The sequence below is a fragment of the Corythoichthys intestinalis genome, chromosome 8 (assembly GCF_030265065.1).
Source record: "Corythoichthys intestinalis isolate RoL2023-P3 chromosome 8, ASM3026506v1, whole genome shotgun sequence".
Classification (NCBI taxonomy): domain Eukaryota; kingdom Metazoa; phylum Chordata; class Actinopteri; order Syngnathiformes; family Syngnathidae; genus Corythoichthys; species Corythoichthys intestinalis.
The window spans coordinates 29,684,535-29,705,791 of record NC_080402.1 but is presented as its reverse complement, the minus strand read 5'-3'; the positions used below and the strand labels follow the sequence as shown (position 1 = coordinate 29,705,791).

The 21,257-nt window shown below is 39.8% G+C and overlaps 1 protein-coding gene across 7 annotated transcripts in view; it reads left to right on the top strand.

The window, feature by feature from the left end:
- LOC130919814 (phospholipid phosphatase-related protein type 5-like) overlaps positions 1–21,257 on the top strand; it is a 151,436-nt gene that overhangs the window by 120,628 nt on the left and 9,551 nt on the right. For all 7 annotated transcript variants that reach the window (XM_057842379.1, XM_057842377.1, XM_057842378.1 and 4 more), the window contains 2 exons: positions 9,171–9,291; positions 14,736–14,986. In XM_057842379.1, the coding sequence (XP_057698362.1) occupies positions 9,171–9,291; positions 14,736–14,986 (372 nt within the window). The remainder of the gene's footprint in view (positions 1–9,170; positions 9,292–14,735; positions 14,987–21,257) is intronic.

Genomic DNA, 21,257 nt, shown 5'->3' with positions numbered 1-21,257 from the left:
AATGAGTTGTGGCAAGTAGACATTTTTTTTTACATCGCTGTCAGGCTGGCAATTACATATCTACTTACAATGACTTCATGTGTTGCTTTAAAGCAGGAGTCAGGAACCTTTTTGACTGAGAGTGCCAAAAGAACAACATCCCAGATCAGTTTCTTAACTGATTAATCTGATAATAAAGCTTTTTTTTTCAAATTTAAAACTGGGATAGCTTATCTAGCAAGCTATTATCTTACTAAATTCATAAATAATAATATATATATGGCGGAAAACACTCAGGTGATTTGAAGTTCCGCTCTGAGACCCCCAATTTGGCCAAATTTCAAAACTGTCCGATATGCATGTGTGATACATCATTAGAAAGCTTAAAATCTACCCGTTCTGGGGGAAGAAAAATTTTGGACAGGAGGGCATTTTTTTTTTTTTTTTTTAATGTTTTTTAAACATCAAAACCCTCTCTGGAGGCGAGAGCAGGCAAAAGCAGAATTACAGACGCCATGACTTTAACGAAATATTATCGTGTTGCCTGGTACGGCCAGACTGTTCTCCCTGTCAAGTTTAAAAATAGACCCTTAGATAGACATTTGTAAAATTACCCAAAAATAAGGAGAGAAGACACTCAGTTTTCTTGGCCAAGGAGAGCAAGGAGGGACTAGACAGAGAAATGCTAGATTACGCTGTATAGTCACCAAAATTGATCTAAAGAAAAACCCTCCTTGCTCTTTTTATTAGGGGTTTGTCCTAACACAGAAGGGTGCCGCCCTAAAGGGAGGGGGAAAGCAAGCTGGAGACACCCATGTGATTTTGGTTGGCGATGTGTGAGCATGTAGGTGGAACTAACTAAATACACGTGTGTAAGCAAGGGCACTTAGGTAAAATGGTCAGAATGACCCAGACACTTCAGTTATGCAACGCTGCGGCCATGGAAGATGTCCTCGAATGGAAGATTGTCCTCGAAAGTCTAGACGAAAGTCCAGACGTAAAATGCTGAAGATGTCCTAGAAGGTCTAGTTACGCAATGTTGCGGCCATGAAGCAAGGCAGTTGTCACACCGACCCTTTTTAACACTTTGTAACACTTAAACATTATACCTAGTATAGAAAGCAATAATCATTTACTGGTTATATCAAATAAGAAAAAATATGGCAATATGTATTATGTATGTATTAGGTATATATGAGCACAAGCAAATATTCAATCAATCAAGCAAATATACAATCAACCCTCGATAATTAACTCAACAAGACGCTATGACTTTAACGAGATATTATCGTGTTGCCTGGTACGGCCAGACTGTTCTCCCTGTGTTTTTTAAACACTGAGAGTATAGTCTGGGACCCAGCCCATTAACGGCCTCTCGAGCAAGTACAAAATCAATCGACAAATCAGATTCGTTTATTTGCGTGACGTGTTCTTAACGAGCAACGTCACTCTTCCGCGTCGGAAGTCGTCTCCACAACAACACGGATGGCAAACAGGAGAGGCGAGAATATGTTCCAATCCACAGTAAAATCAGTTTTAAATGACCAAAAACACATCAACACAAGTCATTGACAACAGTCTGTCTCGCGCTAGCCATGTTGAATAAACTCCGCTCTCCTCGTATGTTTACTTCCGCGCGCAAGTCCCTCCTCCCGCCCGTCGCTGATTGGTCCACTCCGCTGTCTGTTTGCTGTGGTTTGCTCCGCCCTGGAAATTTTATCCGCTTAATGGTGGCCAGACTTTATAGCTGGAACAGCAGTGAGTCTGGAGCACCAGGCTAATTATCGTGTACTTACCTTGTTTCGATCCAAAAACTCCATGTCGCATGTATCACTGAGTGTCAAGACACAGCTGTGAATGGCCACGGCTGGATTTTTTGGGGATTTATGGGTGAAACATGGTAATATAACAATGGTCGCGATGCAGAAATCGCAGACATTAAGGAGTGGTTGAGATTTTCTTTTTCATATATTTACTGTTTTAAACGGGGTTTTTTTCAGTTTTTCTTTGGATCGATTATTTATCATCTAACATATCGGGGAAAATGCGACAGTAACAAAAAATACAATTTAGCGATCGTTATGACGTAGATATCCGTGACTTTTTTACAGACGCCATTTTTTTCATTGTGACATAATCTGTTTTAAGGTTTAAAATATGCGAGTGAATAATTTTTTAAAGTTTTTTTTTTTTTTTTAAACAAAATATTAGACATCAAATAATGATTATAAGCTAAAAATGAGAGACATTTTGAATAATAAATATAACTAGGCCTGCAAGCAGGACTGAACAGGCCCTCGCAGTTTGGCACAACTCGGACGCCACGCAAACTCGTACGGCATGCAGGTCGGGGTGGTGGCAGACAGCCCCCCTCTACATCTCCCAAGTTATCACTGTTCAAAATATGTGGAGAGAGAAAATGATGACAGTCATAATCACTTTCCTTTTGGACCCATCTGCTTTACCCAAACCTCAATAATTTTCATCAGCCATCTCAACACGTCTTAAGGCTTCCCTTATGCAGGTTTGAGGTTGATTGATTTTTTTTTTTTCCCTTAGAGGAGGAGTGTGTCCCGTAAAAAAGTGCATTTCCTGTTCCCACTAGGAGGCGCCAGGCACAATTGGTAATATTTCAATCCAGTCCTGTTCAGGCTGGGATACCTCACACACATGCCAGATTTAAAAGAGATTGAACGTTGTATGAGGGAGTTATCAGTCATTATCCGAATTTGGCGTATAGCCGAAAAAATGGACGACTTTGGCACCTCGCCTAGGTCAGGCCCGTGAATGAAAACACAACATTTTGATAAATTAAGATTTCATTTGTCTCATGAACAGTCTCGCCAATTTTGAGGATGATCAAACTAATTCCCTCCGTGCCAAGGTCTCAAATGTGCACACTGTAAATCGATAAAAAATTCACATTCAATCCCAAATACCCGATTTCCTGTAGGATTTGGAATGTATGTGCAAGAGACTTTTTGGAGCAGTTTTGCACAAGTTTTTGACTCTCCGAATTTCATCACTCTATGTTAAAAAAACCTAAATGGAGAGGCCTTTTTGAAAAATTCAAGGGGGCGTCACTGAGCCATTTTGTTACATTTTTTCGTAACATTGCAAGATTATCGAACGTTATCCAAAGCCGCATGTATGTGCAAATTTTGGTGAGTTTTTGTGCATATTCAAGCCTCCAAATGTAAACTCCTACTGTGAACCCATGAAAATTTCACATTCGATCCAAAATACCCGATTTCCTGTAGGATTTGGAATACGGGTGCAAGAGACTTTTTGGAGCAGTTTTGCATAAGGCATCTACTCCCCAAATTTCCTCGCTGTATGTTGAAAAAACCCAATAGACCCTACCCACGTGACGGCACAACTCCGCTCTCCTGAATGGTACCGCCCAATTGTCCGTCAAAACATAGTGTTAACCTGTTACGGCTACGTACATTCCTCCTATATACGGCGTGTTTTTCTGCTCCTTAACATTAATAATCAAAATGGTGAAGGCGTGTGTGGCTGTTGGTTGCACTAACAGAGAAGATGGAAGGAGAGACTTGAAGTTTTACCGTATTCCGAGGGATCCAAAGAGGAGAGCGAAATGGCTGCAATTCGACGTGAAAACTGGGCACCAAAAAATCACCACAGACTATGTAGTAGTCATTTTATATCCGGTAAGATGCATTTAAGATATACTTAGAGGGTTTTGGGCTGACAAATAACCACAATTAAGATCATTGCTAGGCTAATCGCCGACAACATACACGTTTGTATGTAGTGAGAGTGCTATCGCTAAACCATATAAACATAAAAAGCCCTAACTGCATTGACAAATGACATAAAATAAATTAGACTTGACAGTGGATGTTAGCGAGAATAAAAGATTTTGAATTGAAAATTTCGTAACTCACCTTTCCAAGCACAAGATAGATTCCTGCCGAATTTTCGTGGACGAGGACCTGTTTCACCCAACCAGCAACGAAGTATTTATAAGCCTCCAAGCTCTTGTAGTTTTTCAAATTTTCGTGAGAATAGGCTGATTTTGTGTGGACAAGATAGTTGTAAATATCAGCTTAGCAGATGTCAGGCAGACAGGGCGAAGACAGTGGGTCGAAAAACATCGATTTGGGCATCAAATATGGATCTGGCGACTGTATAGAACGAAGCTTTTCCACATAACGCCTTTCATGCAACACATCCAGTGAGTTTACGGCATCCGAAAGCACCGGGTCTTCCATGAAATGCATTTTAAATTCCTCGATCAATTGAAACCAATGCTAATACAGAGACAAAATGACGGACAAGGGGGCGGAACCATACAGCGAGCACGTGGTTTTGTGACGTCGGTGTTTATGGTCTATAGGAAAGGCCTTTTTTAAAACTTCTTTCTGTCGCCACTAGTTGGCACTGTATAGTTGCTGCAAATGACCCCTACAAGAACCTTCAGGGTATGACTCTCAACAAACACGGAAGGTTTGGCGCAGATATGTTGTATATCTGCCGAGTTATGACTGTTCTAAGTTTTTGGCGAGACAAATTGTTGACGGTCATTTTCACTTCCAGTTTGGACCTCTCCGCTTCAACGAAACCTCAATATTTTTCATCAGGCACCTGAACACATGTCTTGAGGCTCCCCTGAAACAGGTTTGAGGTCAACAGAATTTTTTCCCTTGGAGGAGGAACCTGTCTCGTAAAAAAAGGCATTTCCTATCCTCACTAGGGGGCGCTAGGCCTAATGGGTAATATTTCAATGCACTCGTGTTAAGGGTGGGATACCGCACATACATGCCAGATATGAAAAAGATTGAACATGGTGTCAAGGAACTATTAGTCATTTACTGAATTTGTCATTTTGCCGGAAAAAAATGCCGACTTTGGCACCACGCCCAGGTCAAACCTGTGAATGAAAACGCACCATTTTAAAAACTTAAGATCTCATATGTCTCCTGAACAGTCTCACCAATTTTGAAGATGATCCAACTCCCTCGACGAAAAGGTCTCAAATGTGCACCCTGTAAATCGATAAAAATTTCATATTCGATCCAAAATAACCGATTTCCTGTTGGGTTTGGAATATGGGTGTAAATGCTTTTTTGAAGCGGTTTGGGACAAGGTATAGACTCGTTCGCGTGAACCAACCTAGGGCTGACGAGGAGTGAACCACTTGCGCGGGATGCGGCGGAGGAGGGCTTCCGTGTCTCCCTTGGCTGTCCTCCATCAACTGGAAGATTTCCTAACAGATAAATTCTCACTGAATCAATGAGCAAACGGATGACTGACTGAATAACCCAAGTGCCACGTCTAATCAATGACTACTGGGAAGATAATTCATGTGTTAAAAAAAAAAAAAAAAAAGTAGCACTTGTATCACAATGTAAAATGTCTACACTATGATGTGAAGATTTGCGTCCTTTGGTTTACTGGGGACGGGATTTAATAAGCCCAGGCTTTTCCCGCCAACCTCTTTTTTTCGGGTTAATTAATCTTATCACAATGCTATCTTGTAACTGTCAATGATACCAACGATGATGACAATCAACAATAAATAAATTTTTAAAAAAATAATAATAAAAACAAGAAAAAAGCATACTTGTACCAGATCACCTGAGCACTGCTTGTTTATGCAGTGTTGAGCAGGTCATATTCCCAAATACCTTATTTATGATGAAGCCACATCATTCTCAGTGAATCTTTATTAGCAGCTCTCTGGTGGTGTCATCCATCTGTCACTCACACTGTTGCAACGTGAGCTACTTGTGGTGCATTAGCTTCACCCGGCACTCCAAACCATGAGCCATGCATTTTGTATGGGCTTGTAACCTACATCTATCATGCTGCTGTAAGAGAAAAACTGGACTTACGTGATGCTTGGTTGAATTTATTTACTTGCCAAAAATGGATCAATATTCCGTGAACTGGATTCCTTATAGCACATACAGTACAAGTCAAGTGTTTGGACAGACCTTCTCGTTTGTGCGTTTTCTTTATTTTCATGACGATTTACAAGGTGAATTCACTCTGAAGGTAATAAAACTATAAATGAACACGTGTTTAATTATGTAGTACTTAGCAAGAAAAGGTGAAATAACTAAAAACATGTTTTATTTTATATTTACTTTACTTTCTATTTAGAAAGATTTTATTATGCTTAGCACAACTGCATCTGAGTCGAGAGGTGGTGGGTTTGACTCTCGGCTCGGGCCTTCTACAGCGGAATGTTGAGTGTATTTTCTATTCGTACTTGTGTATCGGGCTGCAGCTATCGATTATTTTAGTCGTCGATTAATCTATCGATTTGTTAGTTCGAATAATCGAGTAATCGGGATGGGAACATTTAATGCGTTACAGAACAAGTTTTAGGAGCTGTAAAACAAAGGCTTGCTAAGATTGCACTTTCAAAAGAGCATTAAATGTGACTACAAAATAAATATCCCTTGTGTTTCTTCAAAATTTGCAGGATTGCACTTTCATTTAAAAATAAATTGATATACTTGCTTAGCGTCAAATGGTATAAAAAAATTAACCAAAAAAACAGTTGGCTAAGTTGTAAAGCAAAAGTCTTCTAGCTTAAATGCTATCGTTTTTTTTTTTTTTTAAACGATGCTCTTAACTCATTCGCTCCCAAAAACGTATAAATACGTTATATTTTTAATTATTTCAGTGTCCCAAACGTCTTATACGTTTTTTTTTTTTTTTTTAATCAAAAAAGACATCTCTGGGTCGTGATTCAATTTAGCTCCAAAGCACAAAGCTGAAAATCCATTTTAGAACAATAAAACTGGCCACTGGAGGGCAGTAGCGCATTTTATAAGACCCGCAACCCGATTCAACAGCAACGAACGGCCAAGCCGCACGGCTGGGTGCCGGCGAAAGACGACCGAATGGATGCTAGGCGGCGGATGACCGAGCAGAACAACCGGTAGAACGCCCGGGATGCCAGGCGCTGGACGACCGAGGCCACTAGTGCAGCGGACGATGTCTTTGAGTCCGTGCTGCTCACAAGCAGAGCCCGCAGAGACTCGAAAAAATTCATCTTTATGAGACAGACGGCGATGAGGGTAAAGTTTAACTGGCAGTCGCAACCAGAACAGCATCATGTTTCAGTTAGTTATGTGTAAATAAATGGTTACTTTGCTATCAAAAGCTCTATTTGTCTTTTTGTTTATCTTATTTTGTAAAAGGAAAACATTATTCAGATGTTCGGAATGTAACTAAAGCAAAAAATAGCTGTGTATAAGTCAAAGTTATGTTTGAAATGTATGCTTTCACAAAAAGCTCAATTTCTCCGTTTTTTCATCAGAAATTGGAAAATTGCTTAAACTAAGCTATTTTCTGAAGCAGATTTCTAAAGAATGGAAAAAAGATATGAACTAACTTTTTTTCTGCTGAAAGAAGAGAGTCTAATCTTTATTTTGGTGGGTTCCATGTTTATATAGCAATAGTACAGAATTTTCTGTGGGCCCTGCAAAATCAGTCAAAATCTTGTAAAACGGCTGGGAGCGTAGGGCCTTGCTCCGGTGAAAATGGCTGGGAGTGAATGAGTTAACAAATCATTCAAACACATATATCTACAAAAAATGGCCAGATATACCCATAACCTAAATTACAAATGCATTTAAAAAAAAAAAAAAAAACTAACAAAAATTTCAAACTTCAGCCATTTTGAGTTTTACAACGCCACTCTGATTGAACGAATACTCGAAGCAGCAAAATCTGATTCAAAGCTTTTTTTGTAATCGAATTACTCGAGTTAATCAATTAATCGTTGCAGCACTAATTGTGTATGTACATAAAATTGCGATTTAAATTGTTGATTGCTTGGCATTGAATTAGTGGGACTTGCAATGGGGTGCCCATTGCGTGGATCGCGTCCAGTCGATCGCAATGCTAATGTGGGTACCTCACGGCATCAAAACAAAAAAAAATTTAGTGTAAGTACGTTGTTAATCAATGGTGTTACTAGGATGCCAGGTGTGGGTGGGCATTAACTATTCTTACCTGGGTGGGCAAAAAAACAAAACAAAACCCTACAATGCTCAAGTAAGTCGAAATCCAGCGTAGGGCTACTGCACCTTAAAACATGTTTTGTTTTCTCCTTGAGATAACTGTTGTTGTGATTTGGTCTAAAACAAATAAAAGTTGATTTGATTTGACTTAGAGCACATCCATAATTGAACAGCATGGAGATGCAGGTCGCAATGTTTTTTTTTTAGGTAACCCATTGTGGTTCCTCGGTATTTTTGTTATTATTATAGTTATTCGTTGTTCCACAGCCCCTTTGAGCTCAATTTGACCCCCTTAAAATGCTTCAAAATGCACCAAAATCGGCAGGCAGGTCAAGACAGGTGCAATCTTTGATACAGTGTAAAGACAAGTTCCAAATACACTATGTAGCGCCCCCTAGCAGTCATTCTTTGTCCCGCCGATGCTTTGAGCCCTACTTTGACCCCTCAGAATGCTTCAAAATTCACCAAACTCAACAGCCATGTGAACACTGGTGTAAACGTTGATAAAATGTAAAAAAAAAAATAATAATAATAATTAAATCAAAATATGCCCTTGGAGCAAAAAAGCATGAGCACCCCTGGTTTAAGTGCTCGAGTTTTCACTGTAAACCAAAGAGTGCGTCTTTTAGAATGTGTTAAGTCTTAATGGGGCTACGGTGTCAAGAGCGTTATGCAAACTGTTATTAAAGTTGTTCGAGAGATTATCAATTGAGTCAGCATTAGAAGTAAATGGAGCAATTACTGAGGGTGGCAGCTCGGAGGCGGCAGTAGTAGTTGAAGGATTAATGTTGTGACCACTACAGTCCTAGTTGTGGTCCGAACGATAACAATGGGCTAAGACTTCAAATTTAATGAAGTAGTGGTCAGACATAGCAGTAAATTTTGAGGAGGTAATGAAATGAAATTGTGCAGGGTTGCTATTGAGTAATTGCTGATGTTTGGGTTTATTAAAGCTTAAAAATGGCAAAACAAAGCAAAAGCAGGCAGGCCAAGGCAACATTACAGCATAATCGCTGCCGGGCGGAGAGGGAGGAACACTCATGAATTATTTGCAGTGCACTACATTAAAATGACAGAATAGTCAGTAAGGGTCATCAGCACTTAAACACACAGCTTTATCTCCATTTGAGTGTCATGCTCTTTGTCCCTCTTTCTTTTTTTCTTTCTCTTCTGTTACTGTCCCAGATTCTGATTGGAGAAGTGACCAGTTTCTTTGTCAAGTCAGAGGGAGCTCAGGAGAAGACCATCGTGACCGCAGACTGCTGCTATTTCAACCCGCTTCTCCGCAGGATTGTACGCTTTCTGGGTCAGCCCTAGTTTTTTTGTATCTAAGAACCGCCTCTTTTGTTAAATTCAGAAGGGGTGTCCATTTTTTTTGGGACTTAAGCTAAAACTCTTACAGTTTGTGTATGAGGCAGAAAGAGCCCATTGCTCTATTGCAATATTTTTTATATTATAGTTAATTTGACAGACTTAAACATGGCTCTGGATTAGACGTGCCGATTACCAGTTTCAAGGTATACCATGGTATGAAAACGTCAAGGTTTCAAAACCGCAAAAATTTTCCGTCATACCGTGCCTAAGGTATTAGCTATTTTTTATGTCCCAAAAATGCATGGAGTAATCCCTCGCTTGCCGCTCTAAGGCTCAAACCTCCCCCACCGGTTGTTGCTCAATGTCAGTGAGTCAGCTCTACAACACGATGGCTGGAGGAGGTGAAACTCCTGAACTTTTTCCCTCATCGAAGAAAACGAAATCGCTGGTCTGAGAATACTCAGGCTACAGAAAAGCTACAGACGGGCGTGGCTCAGAGGAGGAGGGCCAACCGATATGTAAAACATATTTGCGGAGGGTGGCTGCCGAGGAGGCAATACCTCGAATATGATTTCGCATTTATACAAAATTAAAGGTTAGTAAACACTGACATGAACGTTTCCCACCAGCTACGAGAGTTAACTCCAGCGTGTTTAATGTGTCTAGCGGTTGTAAACCTTGGTGTTTTTTCTGTCTCTTTGTGTTGACAAAGAGAGTGTGTGTGTATAATGTAATATGATACGAGTCATACACGCTTGCTTTTTATGGAAAATAATTCAATTATTTTGTTCTGATGGTAATAATGTTGAGCTGTGGCTGTTAGTTGAGGCTCACTTAAAGGACTCCATTTATTTTAATTTTATTTAGAATTTAAAAAAAAATTATTTTAACTTAACATTATACTTATGTTTCAGTGTGCTAATACAGTGCCTTGCAAAAGTATTCGGCCCCCTTGAATCTTGCAACCTTTCGCCACATTTCAGGCTTCAAACATAAAGATATGAAATTTAATTTTTTTGTCAAGAATCAACAACAAGTGGGACACAATCGTGAAGTGGAACAACATTTATTGGATTATTTAAACTTTTTTAACAAATAAAAAACTGAAAAGTGGGGCGTGCAATATTATTCGGCCCCTTTACTTTCAGTGCAGCAAACTCACTCCAGAAGTTCAGTGAGGATCTCTGAATGATCCAATGTTGTCCTAAATGACCGATGATGATAAATAGAATCCAAATGTGTGTAATCAAGTCTCCGTATAAATGCACCTGCTCTGTGATAGTCTCAGGGTTCTGTTTAAAGTGCAGAGAGCATTATGAAAACCAAGGAACACACCAGGCAGGTCCGAGATACTGTTGTGGAGAAGTTTAAAGCCGGATTTGGATACAAAAAGATTTCCCAAGCTTTAAACATCTCAAGGAGCACTGTGCAAGCCATCATATTGAAATGGAAGGAGCATCAGACCACTGCAAATCTACCAAGACCCGGCCGTCCTTCCAAACTTTCTTCTCAAACAAGGAGAAAACTGATCAGAGATGCAGCCAAGATCACTCTGGATGAACTGCAGAGATCTACAGCTGAGGTGGGAAGAGTCTGTCCATAGGACAACAATCAGTCGTACACTGCACAAATCTGGCCTTTATGGAAGAGTGGCAAGAAGAAAGCCATTTCTCAAAGATATCCATAAAAAGTCTCGTTTAAAGTTTGCCACAAGCCACCTGGGAGACACAGCAAACATGTGGAAGAAGGTGCTCTGGTCAGATGAAACCAAAATTGAACTTTTTGGCCACAATGCAAAACGATATGTTTGGCGTAAAAGCAACACAGCTCATCACTCTGAACACACCATCCCCACAGTCAAACATGGTGGTGGCAGCATCATTGTTTGGTCCTGCTTTTCTTCAGCAGGGACAGGGAAGATGGTTAAAATTGACGGGAAGATGGATGCAGCCAAATACAGGAACATTCTGGAAGAAAACCTGTTGGTATCTGCACAAGACCTGAGACTGGGACGGAGATTTATCTTCCAACAGGACAATGATCCAAAACATAAAGCCAAATCTACAATGGAATGGTTCAAAAATAAACGTATCCAGGTGTTAGAATGGCCAAGTCAAAGTCCAGACCTGAATCCAATCGAGAATCTGTGGAAAGAGCCGAAGACTGCTGTTCACAAACACTCTCCATCCAACCTCACTGAGCTCGAGCTGTTTTGCAAGGAAGAATGGGCAAGAATGTCAGTCTCTCGATGTGCAAAACTGATAGAAACATACCCCCAAGCGACTTGCAGCTGTAATTGGAGCAAAAGGTGGCGCTACAAAGTATTAACGCAAGGGGGCCGAATAATATTGCACGCCCCACTTTTCAGTTTTTTATTTGTTACAAAAGTTTAAATTATCCAATAAATTTTGTTCCACTTCACGATTGTGTCCCACTTGTTGTTGATTCTTGACAAAAAATTAAAATTTTATATCTTTATGTTTGAAGCCTGAAATGTATCGAAAGGTTGCAAGGTTCAAGGGGGCTGAATACTTTTGCAAGGCACTGTATGTTTTGAAAAATAAAAATCCTGTTCAATGGAAAAAAAAGAAAAAGAAAATATATATATATATATATATATATATTTTTTTTACATTTTAGAGCTGTAATTGCAATACCGTGAAATCATTCAATGTGACTTCTGGATTTTTTTTTTTAGATTATGTCTCTATAAGTTGAAATGCATCTATGATTGAAGTTTTAGATGCCTATTTTCTAAGTGGGTGAACTTGCAACAATAGATCTCTCTCTCTCTCTCTCTCTCCCTCTCTCTCTCCCTCTAAATGTAGATATGTATATAAATATATATATACAGTGCCTTGCAAAAGTATTCGGCCCCCTTGAACCTTGCAACCTTTCGTCACATTTCAGGCTTCAAACATAAAGATATAAAATTTTAATTTTTTGTCAAGAATCAACAACAAGTGGGACACAATCGTGAAGTGGAACAAAATTTATTGGATAATTTAAAAACTTTTTTAACAAATAAAAAACTGAAAAGTGGGGCGTGCAATATTATTCGGCCCCCTTGCGTTAATACTTTGTAGCTCCACCTTTTGCTCCAATTACAGCTGCAAGTCGCTTGGGGTATGTTTCTATCAGTTTTGCACATCGAGAGACTGACATTCTTGCCCATTCTTCCTTGCAAAACAGCTCGAGCTCAGTGAGGTTGGATGGAGAGTGTTTGTGAACAGCAGTCTTCAGCTCTTTCCACAGATTCTCGATTGGATTCAGGTCTGGACTTTGACTTGGCCATTCTAACACCTGGATACGTTTATTTTTGAACCATTCCATTGTAGATTTGGCTTTATGTTTTGGATCATTGTCCTGTTGGAAGATAAATCTCCGTCCCAGTCTCAGGTCTTGTGCAGATACCAACAGGTTTTCTTCCAGAATGTTCCTGTATTTGGCTGCATCCATTTTCCCGTCAATTTTAACCATCTTCCCTGTCCCTGCTGAAGAAAAGCAGGCCCAAACCATGATGCTGCCACCACCATGTTTGACAGTGGGGATGGTGTGTTCAGGGTGATGAGCTGTGTTGCTTTTACGCCAAACATATCGTTTTGCATTGTGGCCAAAAAGTTCAATTTTGGTTTCATCTGACCAGAGCACCTTCTTCCACATGTTTGGTGTGTCTCCCAGGTGGCTTGTGGCAAACTTTAAACGAGACTTTTTATGGATATCTTTGAGAAATGGCTTTCTTCTTGCCACTCTTCCATAAAGGCCAGATTTGTGCAGTGTACGACTGATTGTTGTCCTATGGACAGACTCTCCCACCTCAGCTGTAGATCTCTGCAGTTCATCCAGAGTGATCATTGGCCTCTTGGCTGCATCTCTGATCAGTTTTCTCCTTGTTTGAGAAGAAAGTTTGGAAGGACGGCCGGGTCTTGGTAGATTTGCAGTGGTCTGATGCTCCTTCTATTTCAATATGATGGCTTGCACAGTGCTCCTTGAGATGTTTAAAGCTTGGGAAATTTTTTTGTATCCAAATCCGGCTTTAAACTTCTCCACAACAGTATCTCGGACCTGCCTGGTGTGTTCCTTGGTTTTCATAATGCTCTCTGCACTTTAAACAGAACCCTGAGACTATCACAGAACAGGTGCATTTATACGGAGACTTGATTACACACAGGTGGATTCTATTTATCATCATCGGTCATTTAGGACAACATTGGATCATTCAGAGATCCTCACTGAACTTCTGGAGTGAGTTTGCTGCATTGAAAGTAAAGGGGCCGAATAATATTGCAAACCCCACTTTTCAGTTTTTTATTTGTTAAAAAAGTTTAAATTATCCAATAAATGTTGTTCCACTTCACGATTGTGTCCCACTTGTTGTTGATTCTTGACAAAAAAATTAAATTTCATATCTTTATGTTTGAAGCCTGAAATGTGGCGAAAGGTTGCAAGATTCAAGGGGGGCGAATACTTTTGCAAGGCACTGTATATATATATATATATATATATGATGTAAGGTAGTTTTTCTTTTTTAAATTCTTTTTCCTGTAACTCGTTTACTCCTGTTGACAGCAATTGACATCCAATCCATTTAAACGTAATTGGTTGAATACATGTTATCTTAGGGGCCGTTTACATGGTGACTCTCCGAGAATACAAACAATTTCAAACTTGCATTTATATTGTTCCATCGCCATTCGAACAATGTTGCAATTCCGCGTGAAAATGATGTAGTATTCATGCCAGACCTTAGGGGGCAGTGCAGATATACAAGGCAACAGCCAATGATGCACTATAAACCCAACAACCTCCTCAGCCCGGAAGATAACATACCCACCCACTCCAAGCAATGGGATTTTTCTTTTGCTCCAAAAGGCACAAAAATGGAAACATTCAACATATTTTAATTAAGTATATTATAAAAACAGTAAATTAAAGCCGACGTTTTGCCATATTTGCTGTTTTTAATGTTTAGTAGCACCGTTGCGCACGCCCAATGTGACGTGTCGAGTGCTGACGTTATTGGCGCGGGAGCTTTCCCTTGATATGGATGCGGAAGCAGACCCCTCAAGCCCCCGCAATGGAATCCTTCCACTTTGGAGCCCGGATTCAATAGTTTTCATCTTTGTCTTCCGTTTTCGCCAACACCATAGAAAGGAGAGGCCATTCCGCAACACAGTCATTGCGTCTTGGTGTCGCAGAGTCGCCATGTAAACTGCCCCTAATTTTTTAAATTTTAGTTTAGCAGGTTCAATTGGGAGTGGCATTAAACAGTGTAAAGAAAGCACTATGTCCCGTTTTTTTAGGATTATTCACTATATTTGCTCATAATAAAAAAATTGCCATATACGTTGATATCTGTTGGTACTGTCACAAGTCAGTGTGACTTCTCAATCCCTCCAGATCATTCATATGTCACTCCTTTTCTTGTCCACGCAGGCGTATACTCTTTCGGTCTCTTCACAACCACCATCTTTGCCAACGCGGGTCAAGTGGTTACGGGGAACCAGACACCTCATTTTCTGAGCGCCTGCAAACCAAACTACACGGCGCTTGGCTGCCAGTCCTCGCTTCAGTACATCACCGAGCAACGCGCCTGCACAGGGAACCCTTTCTTGGTGGTGTCCGCCCGCAAATCGTTCCCCTCCAAAGATGCGGCGCTCAGTTTTTACTCGGCCATCTACACTGTGGTAACTAAAAGTTCCTGATTCTTCATATCGTCCTCATTAAGATCACAGTAAAACTAGAAACTATTCCACCTGACTTAAAGGGGAAGTTCTGAATTTTTGACATTAGGCTTAATCATCGAGTTAGCAGGTGTTCAATTAGTCGGTGGAGTTGATTTCAACCAATTGTTAGTTATTTGTTGGTTTCAGGGCTCTGGAGTGGCTAAGCTAGTGTGAGTCAATGGTACAATCTTAGCATGCCAATAAAAAACAACATATGCACGCATGAAAATCACCAATGACCCATGCAATCAATAGTGTTGGCTATGTTTTTAGGATAAAGTTATTAAAAGTTATTAAAACTTACCATTGCATGTCAATAATTGTAGTGTGTACATGTAATCCAGCAACTCTGCAGGGCAGAGTGATTTTTTTTTTGTGTCTTACCCAGCACCAAGTAACCACAATTTATATTGTTCCTCATTCTTCATAGGAAATTTGTGGAAACTTGTGTTTGTCCATTTCTTCTGTCTTATTCCTCTAAATGCACATTTCACCATGCTGCCGTCCTTCAGTCGACTCAGAAGACTGATGCTGCATTCGAGGAAGGTGGAAAGTCGGAGTTTCCAACCTCCGACCTGGAAATACTGTATATCATTGAAACGCCACCAGAACTGGGAGATCCTAGTCGTGAAGTCGGAAAATAGTACCCAGACATCACGACTAACGTCACTCGACAAAGTGGTGCTGCCTGTCGAAAAGCATACCGTCAATAGTGAAACTAAAGAAGGGAGTTTACTGTGTGTTCTTTTTACCTCAGCCGTTGTTTTTCCTCCACTATTTGATCACTATCAAGAAGACAGGTTTGCTGGAGGTCAAAATGTCTTTTGATGAAAACAACTCCCGGATAAATCCCTCCTTCCTCAAATGCAGCATGAGCACAAGAGGCCAAAGCACTCCTCTTTATTTTGGTTGCATTATGCGTTTAAAAAATAGTCCTGCAGAATGACAAGAATTACGGCAGTTTGCTCTGACATTGTTTTATACGGTGGCCGAGAAGGGTCAGGCGAAATGCAAAGTCCAAACACTTTGCAAATAGGAAAAAGCACGAACCGCAATTGCAAACACTCTGAAAAAGAAAAAAGCACGAATGCAAACTGCCACAACACGATCCCCAATTCCTAAAGCGCGACGGCAAATTGGCAAAAGCAGGAACTTCAATTGCAAATGCTTTGCAAAAAAAAAAAACATGAATGCAAACTGCCACAACACGATCGAGCCCCAATTAATAAATTGTGATTGCAAATTGGCAATAGAACGAACCCCAATTGCCACAACACGACAGGACAAGGCTCGCCGCACAACAGCAAAATCACGCAACACAACAGCAAAATCCCCCAGCACGACGGCAAGAGAATGATCCAGAAGTTAAAAAAAAAAAAAAAAAGGACAACACTTTGTATATTGCTATATGTGCTTTGTGACCATCTCTACAGACCTCCGCAAAGTTGCGCCCCCCCCCAGATGCAAATTTATATAAAAATGATGTTCATCGTTTGTGCTGTAAAAGTTTTGTTCGTGCTGCTTTTAGAGATATTACAATTATTTTATTAATTTCGAGTGGTGACGTCACTCGTAGCTTTTCCTTAGCTTAGCTCCCGCGACTAAGGGAGCATGCCGAATCGATCAATAACAGAGGGGTGTCCCAACAACTAGCACGATCATAACACAAACAAATTCAGGTACATTTTGAAGTAAATTGGGGGGATTGAAATATTAATTTCGAGTGATGACGTCTCTCTAAGCCCCACATTTACTCCAAAATGGTCCCGAAGTGTTGCCATTCGTTTGTGCTACGTTCGTGCTAGTTGTTAAGACACCCCTTGGTTATTGAGAGAGTTGGTACGCTCCATTAGCCGCGGGAGCCAAACGAGTGACGTCCCCACACGAAAATAATATCTCAATAAAAGCATAATACTGTACCTGAAAAACCTAGCTGACTCTCTAAAACGAAAGCAGCACAAACAAAACTTTTGCAGCGAAAACAATTGACATGCAGGGGGGGGGGGGGGGGGGGTAAGATGGTCACAAAACACATATAGCAATATATAAAGTGTTGTCATTGTTTTTTTTTTGTGTGGTTTTTTTTTAGGGCTGTCAAAATTATCACGTTAACGAGCGTTAATTAATTTTTTTTAATTAATCACATTAAAATATTTGACGCAATTAACGCAGATGCCCCGCTCAGACAGATTTAAATGACAGTACAGTGAAACGCTCACTTGTTGTGTTTTATGGAGTTTTGCCGCCCTCTGCTGGCACTTGGGTGCGACTGATTTTATAGGCTTCAGCACCCATGAGCATTGTGTAAGTAATTATTGACATCAACAATGGCGGGCTACTAGTTTATTTTTTGATTGAAAATTTTACAAATTTTATTAAAACGAAAACATTAAGAGGGGTTTTAATACAAAATTTCTATAACCTGTACTAACATTTTTCTTTTAAGAACTACAAGTCTTTCTATCCATGGATCGCTTTAACAGAATGTTACTCATGTTAATGCCACCTTTTTGATTTATTGTTATAATAAACAAATACAGTCCTTATGTACCGTATGTTGAATGTATATATCCATCTTGTGTCTTATCTTTCCATTCCAACAATCATTTACAGAAAATATGGCATATTTTTTAGATGGTTTAAATCGCGATTAATTACGATTAATTAATTTTTAAGCTGTAATTAACTCGATTAAAAATTTTAATTGTTTGACAGACCTAGTTTTTTTTTTTTTAACTTCCGGGTCATCCTCTTGCCGTCGTGCTGCGTGATTTTGCTGTTGTGTTGTGTGATTTTGCTGTTTTTGCTACAAGCCTTTTGCACCGTGTTGTGGCAATTGGGGTTCGTGCTTTTGCCAATTTGCAATCGGGCTTTAGGAATTGGGGATCGTGTTGTGGCAGTTTGCGTTCGTGCTTTTTTTTGTTTGCAAGGCGTTTGCAATTGGGGTTCATGCTTTTTGCTATTTGCAAAGTGTTTGGATTTTGCATTTCGCCTGACACCTCTCGGCCACCGTAGTTTTAGCCGCATGGGTGTTTCGAACAATGATCTGCATTTTGAATTTATTTGACTATCTTAGATTTGTTAATATTGTTTTATTTTGGCACGCTAAGATTGTACCATTGACTCGCGCCTGAAATTAACAAATATCTGACAAACTGGAATTTGTTGAGACCAACTCCACCAACTAATTAACCCTTTAAGGTCTGGGCCTATTTTGTCGGATTTTGCATGCCTTTGAAGTTGCCTTTATATTTCAAAGAAAGAATTGTTTACGATGGCCTGGTTTGGTCCCTTTTTTTGTGACACCTTGAACTTCATGTCCAAACTGTTGTTTCCTTCACTGACCAATTATAAATCATCATTTTGGGCCCAAAAAGACCAAAAATTCCAAAATCGTTTTGTCAAAATTTTTAATATTGATGTCCAATTGACAACCAAACATGCGTAACGAACCGTTTTGAAACTTTGTAATATTTATTCAACATGTTAGGATGAACATTCAACCAAAAAAATTTAGAATGAATAGTCTTATATTTGACAATTCAACATAAACAACAGGTATAGCCCTAGGCGTTTTTTGCCTTTATACGTGCTCTAGTCAAAACAGGTTATATACAGCAGACCAAACAGTGAAGAACAGTGAAAAAATATACCATCTAACACAAAAAGTGTTTAGAGGCCATCTCTTTATGAGTTTAGGTATTGCGGCCCATCACCTGATTAAAACTATGTACACACAATCAAGCTTGTTGAACACACATTTATATACCCAAATTGAGAAGACTGATTGTGGGGAAAAAATATGTATATATAACACTGGGGAAAAAAGTATTTTCAAAAATATTTACAATAAACAAGTTAAATTTTTTTCAGGCACGCCACTCCGAAAAGCAGTTCCGTCCTGGAATTAGACACAGGCCTACTTCACACAGCCCACACTTCCATGGGGTGTCGGTCCTCTTTCCACCCTTCCATTTTCATTTCACTTTACTTTCATTGTCACTATAAATGTACATGAAAATAAAGTCAGTATTTATGAAAATAATAAAGTATAAAATAAAAATATATACAGAAATAAATAATAATGGATATCTATATGTATGACAATAGAAAGAATACCACAGCTGAATATGTGCTACATCCCTAATCTTCATATAGAAAGAAGAACACCACAAATTATAAATTCCTGCCTGGGATACCCACAGTGCACGTACGACTTTGATCTGATATGCACATTTTATTATTATATACACAAACACACACTTATATTGCATCAAAATTAACTTTGTCTTGCAATATCAAAAGAAACGTTTTCAGCATAAAAAAAAAGAGTGAGTTGGTTTACCTCTGCTCGTCGATGGCGTCACCCACGCGTTCAAATCCGTCACTATCTTCACTCGAGGACTCTTCCGAAGAAGGCGATGATGACGAATTTGGACCATCCTCTTCCTCAAGTTGATCAAAAAGCACAATTGCTTGCGCTAAATTTAGTTGTCCGTTCATTCTCAAAGTCACACAAAGTCGCTCGCTCGCTCGATTCAAACGGCCGTCGGTCGCCACCTCGCTGCTTCAGAACACTCCTCCCTCTCGTTCGGTGGAACCTCGCACGGCAGTTATATTTATTAAAAAAAAAAAAAAAAAAAAACGCATTTTGTGCTTCCACTGTGACTTCGAAAGGGTTCGTCTGATTTGTGTTTTTTTCATGGAGCTTCCGTTTTGAAAAAGGACAAGAAATGATGGAAATATAGACATAAACAAATGATCCATGCAGCGTTTTAATGTTTTTTTGAGAGGACAATAAAACTATCAAACTTAAATGACAATATCTCACGTTTTAGTTGGTCGATTGACTTCAAATAACAACGCGAGTAAACCGCAACTTCCGCACTTTAAAACGAGACCAACCAACGGCATGTGGGTGACGTAATTAAAACGCGAGGGCGCTTCAAAGACGACGTGCGCTGAGGACGCGCCGGCGCGTCCTTCGACTCTCAAGGGTTAAACTCCTGCTAACTCGGTGATTAAGCCTAATGTCAAAAATTCTGAACTTCCCCTTTAAGATAAAATGCAGCATACACCTGCAAACATTTTGTGACTTCTATTTTCTCGATTAAACCAATTCTTAGATGTCTTTATTTGACACTCTTTCGGTGGAACTAAAAAAATTATAGCATAGCCTACTGGAAATACATAGTGAACCTTCACACATTTAAGGTGCGGCAGTTGCATATGTTCTGATTTATTTTGGAACCCATCCTCCATCTTTATAGAGAACTTCCTTGAGTCGCTGTTGTGTTTAGGCCAAAGCAGATACTCTGGCGCCAGCTGGTGGAATGTTGGTGTTGCTGCTGTTGGGTTTCATTCAATGATATTATTTACCCATTTCCATTTGAGATTTCCTATTTTGCTTGTAGATGGAAATGTATAACTTTTATATTTTCCAGACTAAAAAGTGCACAGGAGTTCATTTTCTTACATATGGTGGCATTTTATTTTAAGGCTCTTTAGTGCATCTATTTACTGAATTTGATCTTTATATTTTAATATTGTTAATCTTGTTTTATTTATTTTTTGTATTGTTTGTTTCATTGTTTTAGATATGGGTTTGACGAATGATGAACATGTGTCTGCAACACTCTACTGTAGCAGTATAATACACTTTGGCCCGAGGTCATTAAGCACAACCAAAATTAATACATAAGGCACACTGTCAACTTTTTAGGAAAATAAAGGATTTTAAGGGCACCTTATAGCAGGGGTCGCGTTAACCGAATATTTTCCGTCGTTGACCGGTTTTTTAAAACGGTGACGGAAAAAACTGAAGTCCGTCCGTCATTTTGACAGGTTGCAATTCACACCCCAGACCACAGGGTGGCGAGTGAGCATATTAATTAGCTATTGTCTCTCTTAATGCATGACGTCGTTGGCTATTCTGTCAGAATATTGTAGCGTCACCGGGGTCTGGCGGCGGCACCGTGATTGTCACATCACCGCGAGGTTCTTATTGGTGCACCCGGTGTGCCAGCGCGTCATCCAATTGGTGGACTAGATTGCCGCCTGTGTATAGACCCCAATCACATGACGTCAAAACTGACGCCCCCCTGACTGGAGCCGCCATATTATCCGTCAGCTCGTCGTGTTTACACATTACCGCTACGTACATGCCTCCTATTACGGCGTGTTTTTCTGCTCGTTAACATTAATAATCAAAATGGTGAAGGCATGTGTGGCG